The sequence below is a fragment of the Rhynchophorus ferrugineus genome, unplaced genomic scaffold, assembly GCF_030347505.1.
Source record: "Rhynchophorus ferrugineus isolate W39M unplaced genomic scaffold, kcgeb_rfMv2 rfM1, whole genome shotgun sequence".
Taxonomy (NCBI): Eukaryota; Metazoa; Arthropoda; class Insecta; order Coleoptera; family Curculionidae; genus Rhynchophorus; species Rhynchophorus ferrugineus.
Window position 1 is genome coordinate 15,394,863 of NW_027472580.1, and position 14,227 is coordinate 15,409,089.

General features: G+C 33.1%; 1 protein-coding gene across 1 annotated transcript in view; it reads left to right on the forward strand.

Annotated features, from left to right (window-relative positions):
• LOC143195241 (cyclic GMP-AMP phosphodiesterase SMPDL3A) overlaps positions 1 to 14,227 on the forward strand; it is a 232,734-nt gene that overhangs the window by 83,552 nt on the left and 134,955 nt on the right. The window contains exon 3 of the mRNA XM_076402233.1: positions 13,194 to 13,383. Within this exon, the coding sequence (XP_076258348.1) occupies positions 13,194 to 13,383 (190 nt within the window). The remainder of the gene's footprint in view (positions 1 to 13,193; positions 13,384 to 14,227) is intronic.

The window sequence follows — 14,227 nt, forward strand, 5'->3', positions numbered from 1 at the left end:
AACATAATTCACTTGATACACAGGGTGATACACTGATTACAGCGACCCTCCAACTTTTCGATACCATGTTTGTATTACTATTTGTTCTTTGCTTCAAAATAGGCCTCATTTTAGTCGATCACCTCTTCATTCCACGAAAAGTTCTTCCCAGCGAGCATTCTTTTGAGATCTATGGTCAGGAAATTGTCGCTGGGGGCCAGATCTGGGGAATATGTTGGATGCGGAAGCAATTTGAAGCCCAGTTCATGGATTTTTGACACGGCGCATTGTCTTTGTGAAGCAGCAATTTCTTTTTCTTCAAATGCGGCCGTTTTTCGGCGATTTCGTACTTCAAACGGTCCAATAATGCTATATAAGAGCAGCTGTTGATGGTCCCACCTTTTTCAAGTTTGTGAATGAAAATTTTTCTATGTGCATACCAAAATACAGACGCCATAACCTTGCCAGCCAACTGTTCCGTTTCCCCACGCTTTGGAGCGGGTTCATCGTTTGCAATCCACTCGGATGACTGTCGATTGGATTTCAGAGGGAAATGGTAAAGCCATGTTTCATCCATTCTTACATATCGACGCAAAAAATCGGGTTTTTTATGCTTGATCATCTTCAAAGACTGCTCTGATATCATCAACTCGTCGTTGTTTTCGGTCAAAAGTGAGTTCCCTCGGCACCCATTTTGCACAGAGCTTTCTCATACCCAAATATTCGTGAATGATATGATGTAGACGTTCAGTTAATATCTTTAGAGTGTCTGCTTTTTCACTCAGTTTCCATTTACGGCTATTCAAAATTATTTTGCGGATTTTTTAAATGTTTTCATCGGTAACAACCTCTTTTGGGCGTCCACTACGTTCACCATCTTCAGTGCTCATTTCACCACGTCGAAACTTAGCATACCAATCCTTGATATTTGGTTTTCCCTGGGCAGTATCCGGAAATTCGGCATAAAACCAAGTTCAACCACTTCAACTGTATTTTTTCCCTTCAAAAAGCAATATTTTATCAATGTGCGAAATTCTTTTTATCCATTTTTTTCACAATAACAATAGTTGCTTCACTCAAAATGCTGTAATTCACAAACTAATGATCCAGCAGCTGTCAAATTTATACACGCGTCTCAAAAGTCAAGCAAAAGGGTTAGTTATACCTTCTGTATGGCTTCAAGCCTTGGGCACCATTGCAGTGTTGAGAAATAGTCAACTAGCATTCTCCGACGCCACACCAGCTGTGGCACATATCCAGCTCCGGCCTGATTTAGTGAAGATTATTTAAAATTCTGTGGCACCAAGCACAGATTATTGGTAAAGAAGTATAGTGTTTTTTAAACGACCGAGAATAAGTGGCTTAAAAATATTTAACGTTTTTAAGAATATAATGAAATTCCTTCAAAATAATTAGAACAATAAAATCAGTGAAAGCTGCGTTTGTGCTCTTTAAAAATTAATTTATGTTAACAATTTCAGGTACTATTACATCCACTCTCACTCTCTTTATATATCAAATTGAACTAATAAAAATTAATTCTGCAGCTATTTCACTGGGTCGTCGGCGGTTTAATATTAATATCATTATCAATGTTTTTCCTTCCTTCACCAGCTCCTTTATTAAACCTATATAAAATTTAATTCGTCTATAAGCCCCCACGTTCAATATAAGGACATAATCAAATGATATTCCATCGGAGAAAGAATTTAATTTTTTTCCTTGTATAAATTAAAATATAAAATTCGACGATATAAAGGCTCGTCCGTATAAAGGTCGCATTTTATTATCGCCGGTGACAATAACAGTTAGAAAAATATAGGCGAATGATCTCTCGCAAAAATAATAAATTAAATATTTAATTAGGACCGTTCGGGGGGTAACCGAAACAGTTCGTAATTTAATCCTCCAAGGGATAATATCGCTATAGCAACAATTAAGCAGTAGTAAAATCCAGAATTTCTGTAATTTACCGCGAAGGTTATTACTTCATGTAATAGAGCCGGCGTTCGGTAATTGTTTATAGTTTTGGAGAATAAAAGGGGTGTAACTTGAACTTAAGGGCCATACCGTAAAATGACGCGCCTATTATTCGGATGGTTTAAAAGCGCTTTTTATAGGAAGGTAAAGAATTTAATGCATATATCACGGGTATAATCGTAACCGAAGTAATGCACGGTTTAATGAAACCACGAAATTAAACGATGCCTTTGACGGTTTCGTCTTGCGAAATGAGAACGTTTGGATTTTTTTTATGGATTTCACTCTTTGTTTGGTTGGGGATAACTTAATGTTATTGCGATGTCCAGGCCAATGGCTATCTGGCAATATAAAATATTACGATTAGACTAGCTTTAGTCCTTTCAAAATAAGAGTGTACCCACATCATTAACATATCTGACTCCACAACAACGCAATGCTGCCGCATCAAATATAAGATTGGGTTTATTTTAACTCTAACAAAAGAAAAAACTAATGTTATCAATTACAATTTATTTTAACATCATAGTAGATCTAAAACCTGTATTATCGAAGGTCTTAAACTATAGTTAATTATATATATATAATTATAACACATAGATGGCGACAGCTTCATTGCTTTCACGGCTTTTCCGGCGAGAATTAACCTTCATAAAAAAGCTGTTAAAACTTCACGATATTTTACCAATAGGTTTGTGAGATTTTGTGCTGAAAGTGCTACTACTTTTGTTATTTTCAAAATAATGGATCAAAAACAATTTCGTGTTTTAATTTTACACTGTTTCTTGATGAACAGAAATACCGTTCGGGGGAAGAAACGACTTGAAAAGCCTTATAGCGGCTTCCACTCCATCAGAAATCATAATAAAGTATTGGATAGTTGACTTCAGTCGTGGTAGCAGACAACGATGATGCAGAACGCAGTGAACGTCCAAATGAATTGGTAACACCAGAAAACATAAAAAAAGCACAAAATCGTTTTGAATGATCGAAAGGAGAACTTGCGTGGGTTCGTTAGTATAGGTCTTTAAGTCTGGTTTTATATTACATGAGCATTTGACTGTGAGAAAGCTCTGTTGAAAATGGGTGCCGCGTTTACTTATTGTTGACCCAATAACAAGAACATGTTGATAATTCTGAGCAGTGTTTGGCCGTTTTTAAATGTACCAAACCGGAAGATTTGCAGCGATATGAGATAATGGATAAAATATGGATCCATAAGTTCACTTCGGAATCAAAACGATCTTCATCAGCGTGATCATCAACCGGTGAACCTCTTCCAAAACACCTGAAAGAACAACAATCGGCTGGAAATGTTATAGCTTCAGTATTTTGGGATTAGAGTGTTGTAATATTCATCGACTATCTTGAGAAGAGAAATATACTCAACAGTGAATATTATATAGCGTAATTAGAGCGTTTGAAGGCCAAAATTGCAAAGAAACAACCGCACATGACAAAAAACATGTTTAGTTTCATCAAGGCAACGCACCGTGTCACAAGTCAATTAAAACAATGGCAAAACTTCCCAAATAGAAATTTGAATTGCTACCACATCAACTTGATTTGCTAGGTTTGGCTGTCAGCGACCACTGGCTTGTCGCAGACCTCAAATCAATGCACAACGTTACAAAATTTAGCTCAAATGAAGAGATTATCGCTGTAACTGAGGCCTATTTTGACAAAAGATAAACCGTTCTACAAAGGTGGTGTTAAAATTTTAGAGCGGCGCTGGAATGATTGTATGGTTCTTGGTGGAGATTACGTAGATAAATAAAGCCGGGACTCTTCAGCCCATGTGTTAGGTTAAATTTGTTTTATTGTATTTGCACTAATACCACCTAGCGAGTAGGGTTCTAGGCTTGTTTTTTTTATATAATAGTATTCTCTGGAAGCCTCATCTACACAATAAAGAGTTTTATGTTTTAATTTTATTACAAAATATATTTACCTTTTCACCTTTAGTTCTTGTCATGTCATTTTAATATTAGTATATTTCTACTTAACATCCTCTGTTATTATCTGCGGACATTTTTTATTTAATTGTACCATTTTCTGCCATATCCTTTGATTTATTCAATGTATTCCTCCAAATGTATTTGCCATATCATAAAAGCGTAAAAGAGTTACTAGCCATTTTCCTCTCATACATTCCCACCAAATCAAGTATATTCTATACAACTGGACATACATATTACCGTCAGTGTCAACTTCACTATCAGAATGACTGTTCAAATCAATTACTATTTGTTAATTTCTAATCTATCAAACATATATTTACGATTCCTGCATTCGTCAGTTTGTACTTCTGTTTGCCTGATAGAGTTCCTGCAAACCAAAAGTGATCATGCCATTATGATGTGCATACCATTATAGTAACTATTTGCCACCTCCATATGAATTTGTTAGGAATAAATATGCAACAGTAGGGTGAGAGAAGTAATATTCTGTAACTTTTAAAACTTTTTCGAAAAAAAAGTAATATACATAAAACAAACCTTTAATTTATATTTACGGAGTGACAAAACACTAACTTCATGAACAATATTTTATCTGAAATAAATTATTAAAAAATATTGTTGCTAACAAAACCTAATCAAATGTTATTATAAAATTTTTATAAATAAATTTTCCTTCTTTATATATTTATAAAAAAATTTATTATTTTAAATGCAATGTCCTAAAGCTTGAATCTTTTAAATCATTTAAATCCTGCGTTTTCTAACACTGCATCAGAGGATTACCTACATCCCTCAAGAATCTGTATATCGCTAAGCTTCCTACGGATTCTATTTAAGCTAACAGTTTTCTCTGAAATAATTATATTAAAAATAAGACAAAATTTGTTTAAAATTCAGTAGAATAAAATGGGTGTACGGTGAACTTAACACCCATATCCCAAAATGACTCTATTGCTTATTATTCGGATGGTTTAAGGGCCCTTTTTTTCATACAAAAGTTAAAGAATTTAATTCATATTTTACCGGTATAATCGTTTGCCAAAATAATGAACGGTTTAACGAAACCACAAGAACAAACGATGCCTGTGGCGGTTTCGTCATGCGAAATGAGAACTTGGATTTGTTTTATGGATTTCACTCTTTGTTTGGTTGGGGATAATTTAATTTTATTGTAATGTCCTAGTCCACAACTATCCGGTTTTTTTACTACAACATTGTTACTAGTAATCGCATTCCAATTTGTTTCTACAATAAGTTTAAAACTAGATATGTGTTTAAGAGAGCCTTTCGGTCCTAAATTAGTCACTATAATAATAATGTTTATATAATAACACATTTTTACTTCTTAAATACACTTCACTACACCGTTAAATAAAAAGTTTGATCCCTTTAAGCCTGAGTGTGTATTTTATCCAAGCAATAAAGCTTCCTTGCATTTCTCTTGATTTCCTAATTCCCTGAGTTCTGGGTGATTGAAGGTCTCAGTGTGGATAATCATTCTTATAGTATTTGGGTGCATCTAAGACACCCCTCACGACATGGTTCTTAAAAAATTATGTCACCTTTATTTTCTTGTAATCTATGCAGGTTTAAGCGTTTGTGGATAACTGATATGTTTAAACCATGTTGATATTGAATTTGTTTGGTCGATTGGCGATTTTTTATTTCGAAATTTTTTATCAATAATTAATTTCAAGAATTTTAAGTGTAGCTTCTCGAATAAGCTTGAGATTTACACAGTAGGTCATATTTTGAAAACCCTGCTTTTTCACGTTCTTCAAACTAAATTTTCTATAGAAAATTTTCTTTTATATCAAAGTTCAAAAAGGCTGTAAATGATTTGTTTGCTTTTACTGATTAAAGGCTTGTTTAGCTTTTGTTGGCCCTCATTTTTTTTTGTCTGAGTCTGATTGTGTTAAAAGTTGGGAAGTTCATTATGAGAAAGTCAACCAGGGAATTAAAATATTTTCTTTTTACTTTTACTTTACTTAACTGGACCTACTGTTTAACGTGGTCCATGGTCCAAACCACGGTCCTTCGCATTAAGCATACTGACTGGCGAATGAACAGCTTAGAAGCCATCACAGAAAATATCCGGTTTTACACAGTCTGGTTACTGGCGTGACTGGGATAATTTTCCTTGTCGGATATTGCACCCTTGCCTAGTCACAAACATTAAACAATCACAAATATAAATTTGCAACCATGCCCCAGCAATATTCGAACCCGTGACTGTCCCAACAGTAGGTGGACCGTCCTGTCGCTTATACTACTATGCCAACCAAGCCGACAATCGTAATATATAATTCCATCGAAAAACAGAGTCATTCAGAAGCACATAAAGAAATAAATGATACATATTGTGTTTATAAGATATTAGCGACCGATTATCTTTATAAAGTGATCAAATGATTCCGTCATTAAATTGGGGTCCATGACAATGACATGACATGAAATATCGTAGCATCGTTTACTAGCGATTTTTTTTTCTAGAATAACTTTATATTAAAAGCTGTTGCTCAGAGTTAGGTAACTATAATAATTCCGCAAAAAATAATACTGGGTTTATATAAAACATGATGAAGCACTCAATATTGATTCAGCACAATGTTGCTTAGTTCAAATAACAACAAAATCAGTCAATAATTCACTTGGTCGTTAACAATGAAATGTTTATGTTTATTTTCGGGTATAACTTGAATAAGGATAAAAACAATACATACATTAAATTGATTAACAGATGCTGGCATGTATACTGATCTTTAATTTTTCATAAAAAAGCTATCTTTTGAGGAAAATAGTTACATTATATATAACACAAAATATTTTTTATCATTATCCAAAATTTTTTCGCATCTTTCTGGTAACATGATTCCAGTAAATCCAATCTGCACTAATTTCTGCAGAACCATCAAACAGAACGGATGAGTCTCGGATTATCTTGGAAATGGCATTTTCAATTAATTCGTGTGGTAGTAATGTTATTTCATCAAATGCCAAACTGTGTGAAAGGTGTTTCAGAGTTTAAGTTGGGTTTTCGTGGAATAGCTCTTAAAATTCATTGTTCTTCGAACTTTTTTAGCTTTCCTGGGCTCTTATTGTTATTACTAGAACATTTAAATTATTGAAAACAAACCTGACAAATAGGATATGATGGAAGAATATCACCATAAATTTCTAAAAAACTCATCAAAAATAATTAAGGACAAAAATACTATTTTTATTAGCGTCTGTTTATATTAAGTAACTCAATAATTATTGAAGGAAACTTGATGGAAAGAATTGTGAAATTCATAGAACTTAACAGTTAGTTAACGTTGATTAATTTTTACAATGATACTTTACATTTAGTATTCTAATAGATATGGCAGATCAAAATACATATATATAATATAAATCCTATATATAAAATTATCATGTCACAATGTTCGTTCCCATATACCTCCGAAACGGCTTGACCGATTCTTATGAAGTTTATATGCATATTCAGTAATTCTGAGAATCGGCTACTATCTATTTTTCAAACCACTAAGTGACAAGGGGTGTCCACCCCAATAATTGAAAAAAAATTATTATGTGGTATTAAATATACATACAACACTAATTTTCACTTTTCTACCCTGCGTTTTAATAGTCATTTTAATAATTTTGTCATTTTTTATCCCGCTTGATAACATAAATTGTTATCACTTGGTAAGTTATCCCCTCCATGTGTCTCCCGGTGTCACTTCTCACCTAGTAAACAGCATGGTAGAGATAACAATGAAGATAGTCTCCTATTTTTCTCAAACAATAACCCTTCTCTCACTCTCTCTACAGTTTTCGGCTATTAATTAGTGTTTATATGTCAAGCGTAGTAGTTAAATGTTTTCTTTCAGTGTAACGCTCGTATCAAATATATTCTCAAGTAACTTTATTATTTATTTATTAATAACTAATATTATTGAATATATAATTTATTATTAATAACTAATGAAATTATTAATTTTGAGTATAATTCGCACGATCAGTAAATTATTTCATTTCTTCACAATCATTGACTCGCAAGATGCTATCATTGAACAAATATTTCCCGATGTACACGCGAATTACATAAATCTCAAGTGGCTTGCAGAAAGAGCAATTTTAGCGGCAAAAAATGTAGACGATGACATTTTGAATCTGAAGATACAACAGTTATTGTCAGGGGACCTGGTATCATATTGATCATATTATAAATAATATTGATAAAGTTTGCGATGCCACTGAAGCTGTGAATTTTCCAACAGAGTTTTTGACTCACTGGATTTACCAGGCATGCCACTGCATAACATATAATTGAAAGTTGGATCTCCAATAATTTTGTTTCATAATTTGAACCCGCCAAGGCCGTGCAACGGTACGCGATTAGTCATTAAAAAATTAATGAAAAACATTATCCAAGCCACCGATTTAAATGGTAAGTTTCGAGGTGAAGACATATTAGTGCCACGAATATCTACTATAACCACAGATGTGCCAATTCAATTTAAGCCTATTTAGTTTCCGATTAGATTGGCATTTACAATGACTATTAATAAATCCCAAGGAAAAACATGTCTGTTTGTGGCTTAGATTTGAGCACACCATGTTTTTCACACGGACGTTGCATGCTCTCGAGGGGGTAAACCATCAAGTTTGTTTGTATTAACAAAGACGGGCTAACAAAAGATATTGTTCACGCTGTAGCATTAACAGATTAATATTATGTAATCAATTAATAATATAAATAATTATTACTCAAAATAAATTATAATAAATTTTAAAAATTATTGTTTGGTGGTTTGATGTTTTTATATTCCCTCATCGTTCAAAGCGCTCCATGGCTTTTTCACTCATATACCACATCCTTACACACTTCCAATAAGTTAGTTTTTTTTTCTACACTAGAAATTCTCTAGAAATTATTTACATGGCAAAACAACGTTTGCCGGGTCAACTACTAGTATATAAACATAAATAAATAATATATACAACTAACTAATAAATCTAACAAAGATGGCAGATGTGATTCTGATGAAACGAGGTCAGAAACCATAGTGGTCTTCTTAAAGAATCTTATGCAAGTGGGAGACTGGACATATTGTAATATACAACATTTGCTGAAGCATTTAAAAATAATTTTATTTCTATACAATAACACTAATACTCATCTGCAGAGCAGTTACATTTAATCGCTCCCTTTTCCGTTCGCTCTAGACTGAATGTATCATAATCTTCAATTGCGAACCAATCAATAAACATGCATATTAACCGTGCAAATATAAGATCAGCGCACCGGCAAAGAGGAAGAGATAATTACGATTCCATCGACGTATGTAACTTGTAATAGGCAATTTATTTTCAAGTACTGGAATGGATCAGAATAACGAAGTGGGTATCTATTAGCCTGCAGGGAACAATATAAAATCAATATCGTCTGAATTTTCATTCTTACTATCACGTTATTATGGTTATTACTGCAATATGTGATCAGAAAGTGTACAGTTTTAACATTGAAAATCTAAAATAGAAGTAAAAATCAATGAAATATAATATAAAAAATATTTCTTATCTTCATGACATTTACATATCTATAGGCAATTCAAAACAGTAGTGACACACGTGTGTCAATATGTGTTTGTCTAAAGTTGTAAGTTCTTTTTACAGTCTGACAATAGTATCTTTCTCATCTAAAAAGAGATAGATTGCTCTTAGAGAAGTTCGACCATGTAACCGAAAGAGCATGTAAAAATTGTCCGTTTGTCAAATGTCTGCAAAATTCTTCAAAATATTATAATTACCGGTTATAGACCGCCGAATGTTGTTTTAAAGCTTTGTTTTAATAAATTGCAAATAGCCCGGCTTTTTATTGAAAATATTTTTTGCACGTTGCAGCTGCACTGAAAACAATATAACCTTAAATTCCGCAAAAAGGAACCGTGTTTATGCGAAACAGGTGACGAATCAAGATCAGCTTATTGATAGCTCTATCAGAGATCAAATATACGAAATGTATAAAAACAGCAAGTAGTTTTTTCAATCGAAACTTAATTTAATACAATTATTTCAGAGAAAATTGTTAGTCTGAAAAGTATCCATAAAAGGCCAAAACATATACAGATAATTCCAGAGTACTTCCAGAGATTGCTTTTAAAAGAATACAATTTTTAAAAACATATAACGAAATCAAGGAAGAATTATTAAATCGAGACATAAATATTTACGAATGGTACATTGGGTTGCTCACAATTGTACTGTATTGTTTGTGTTGTACGAATTGTACACAATTGGTTGTACATTGCTTTGAAAATCCCAAAAAGTGCACCAAAAAAGGCTGCAATTAAGAAATGGCTTAAAGTACGTAACATAAGTTTCGAGGAAATCATGTTAAAGAACGAACTATTTCAAGTTGTTACTCGATAAATATATATGGAATAAATGGTAGAATCTTGAGCAAGTTTTTAATAGATTGGAAATAAGCAGCTTAGTTATTAACTTGATTAGTGTTTCGGAAAGTGATAGTGATTGAATAAGATTTAATGAATGTTGGTGTATGATTCAATGCTGACAATTACCAAAAATTGTAGGAAATTGTATTATAGAGTGTGAAAGCTTTATGAGTGTTATGAGTGTTATTGTTCGGAATATACATGAATATTTGGTTAACATGTATGAGAAGAGAAATAATACTAACTCTTTTGCAGATATGGCAAATGCATTAAGGAGAATGCAGTGATTATACGTAGTTTTATCAAGAAAGGTGTATACAGGTAGTAACAGGGCAAACCAAAGAGAAATACATTGCAAAAGAAAGGCGAAAAGCTAGAAGAGTATGGCACAGGACCAGAAATGCTGCTGACAAAACTACTTTTAATAGCATTAGTAATCAGACGAATCAAAAGATCAAAGAATATAAACAGAATTGCTTTCAAAAGTATTTAAGTGAATTAAGCCCACAAGCAGACAAAGATTATTCGCTATGGAAAGCAACTCGAAGATTTAAAAGACCAATTATTCGAGTACCGCCAATTAAAAATGATCGAAATGAATGGGTTCGACGCGACAATGAAAAAGCTGAATTGTTCGCACAATACTTATCTAACATTTTTCGGCCTAATGATATAGAATCTACCATGGATACATCTCTTATTTATCAACCCGATGTAGATCTAAATCTCATTTCTCCACTGGAAGTTGCCACTGAAATTGATGACCTCAATCCTAAAAAGGCACCTGGTATAGATGACATTTCACCTGGATTATTGAAAGAACTGCCACGAAAAGCAATCGTCATGTTGCAAATATATTTAATGCCTGTTTAAGGCTGAAGCATGTCCCGGAATGCTTTAAAGTTGCACAAATAATTATGCTCAAAAAATCTGACAAACCTGCAGAACAAGTCGAATCTTACAGGCCTATTTTGCTACTACCTGCAATATCAAATCTATTTGAGAAGCTGATATATAAACGTGTTAAACATTTGGTAACAAGTGCACAGAGTAACTGCGGCTATTGAAAGAGCGTTTGAAGAAAAGATATACTGCTCTGCAATATTCCTAGATGTCTCACAAGCTTTTGATCGGGTTTGGCATTTGGGATTAATCTGTAAGATGAGCAAATTGTTACTGCGTAACTATTGTCAATTGCTGGAATCATATTTATTCGGAAGAAAATTTAGAGTATCGCACGAAATGGCGTTCTCGACATTTAAAAATATCTCGGCTGGAGTTCCACAAGGTAGCGTCTTAGGACCTCTCCTGTATCTGCTCTACACTGCTGACATTCCAACAACAAAAGAAACACTTCTTGGAACCTTTGCTGATGACACAGTTATTATGGCAAAAGATATATCTCTGCCTAGGGCAATAGAAAAAGTGCAAGTGGCAGTCAACAAAATCTACAAATGGACAAAAGATTGGAAAATTCAACTTAATAGCTCCAAATCTGTCCACGTTAATTTTGCTTTAAGGCGAAATAATAAAAACTTAATTATATCACTCAATGGATGCCCGATTCCTCAAGCAGAATTAGCAAAATACCTTGGGATCCATCTTGACATTAGATTAAATCGGAAACATCACGTTAGACAAAAAGCAGAACACATTAGAACCAAAATAAAACAACTATACTGGTTAGTCGGAAGATACTCTCAACTTGATCTAAAATCAAAGAGGTTGATCTATAATACAATTATAAAGCCAATTTGGACCTATGGGGTGCAAATATGGGGTTGCACTAAAAATTCAAATCAATTAGTCATACGGCGCTGCCAAAACAAGATTCTTCGATTGATTACCAATGCCTATCGCTATGTAACCAATGAAGAACTGCACGATGACCTGGAAATCAAATGGATTTGCGAAGTTGTGCAGGATTTTGCCTTGAAACACGAAAGAAGATTACTAAATCATTCTAACGTGGAAACAATATAACTGCTGGACAGCGCTCAGGATGTCAGGAGATTGAAACGAACAAAACCATACGAACTTGTGTGAACATTTAGTGTGTATTATTAGTGTAAACTATAGCTATAAGTTAATAATTAATAAATAATTATAATTTTATAATTGAGGAATACATACTGATGTATTTTCTCGTACTCGTCTTGCTTGTTAATTAATCCAAGCATATGGGAAAAGTAGTAATAAATTAATTGTAATAATAATAATAATAAAGATTGTACTAAGCGTATCTAATAAAGATGTAATAAAAATAAATTAAGGAAATTGCGCTTAGCAAGATGCGTTTTTAAACAAAAAAATCTATTTTTAAGAAAGGCAGAGCAAGCTTCATTCAACGATTCGTACAAAAATTAAGAGGTATCATCAAATTATGTTTCAAAGATTATAATTTGTACTTAATTTGTACTGTTTCTTACTTTTGCATGTACCTTAAATTAAATATACTAGATAGGGTCATTCATTTTATCGGCTACACTGCCAAACCAGGTCCTTCCAACTTAAATAGATCGATGGAATTATAACGATGTTATTTTCTCTCCGTCGGTGCACTTATACATCCACGACTAATATACATTAATCAACATTCATCATATTTCAGGAAAGTTGGAGAAACAATTGTGTTTATTCGTTTATTCTAAAAATAAACAACCGCCTTAATGTACGGACTTTGAAAAATACAATTACCTCCCGTCCAACTTCTTCGCGTTTATTTTTATGGCGATGAGGCGGGATCCGGCATGCGGCCGGGGTCAGGGGGTAGGGGCAGGCGGTGGGAAATTTCGCGGACTTATGGCTACTTTTTGTAATTCAGGTTGCTGGCGGCACGAGAACGGAGCGGCGAACAGCGCGATACGGGAGAACAATAAAAGAAGAACCAGACAGGAGAACATGGGAAAATTCGGAGAGTACAATTGCGACTCGACGTGGGAGCTGATCGAATCGGCCGCCAAGTTTATGAAAAAACGCCTCAACGATAACGTCGAGTTCGTTCTGTGGACCGGGTAAGTCTTGTTTGCTTGTTCGTTAACTAAATCGGAACTGGTCTTGATATCAATTCTGTTATCGATACTTTTTAACGATGAATCCGTCGATTTGTAAACTTGAGATACACACGAGAGAGTTATAACAGTGGTTTATTATATAATGTTTATTAAAGATAAAAAATATTATTATTTTCTTAAGCAATTTCTTTCAGGTATTTTACTAATGTAATATCTTTCTTTGTAAATTAACCTTAAATCATGTTGGTTTTATTCTCAGTTGGTTTCAGCAGATTACGTGGTTTAAAAAGTTTACTCTATATCTAAGGAGTTTATTCTCTAAATATTCATTTTAAATGTATAAACGTATTTATATTATCATTCTCTGTAATAGTCTGAAAATACTTGAAAAAAAAATCAAAATGTGAACAAATTCCTCACATACTTGTAAGGAAAATTTATCTTTTGTTGTCATTAAAATTAATTAGTTTCTCATTAGTCATTATATATAGCAAAAAATTAAATTTATTTTCAAAAATTATAAAGCAAAATGTATATTTTTCCTGAAAATTTTTTATTGAATCCTCATATGCTTTACTTTAGTTACAGAGCTAATATATAAGAAGAAATAACGAAAGAAGTGAAAATATATGAATATTAAAAGTTATTAATATATGCCCGATTTGTTCCCAATACAGTATTAGTACTACGGATGTATTAAAAATATTTTCCTTTGGCAGGTAGGTAGGTAAAATAGCCAAATATGTAGTTAAATATCACAATTAAAAAAGAGACAACCCAATATACTCATATATGTTTCATACATGTAAATTTACATAAATTATCAAAAATGTGGGTATTAAAA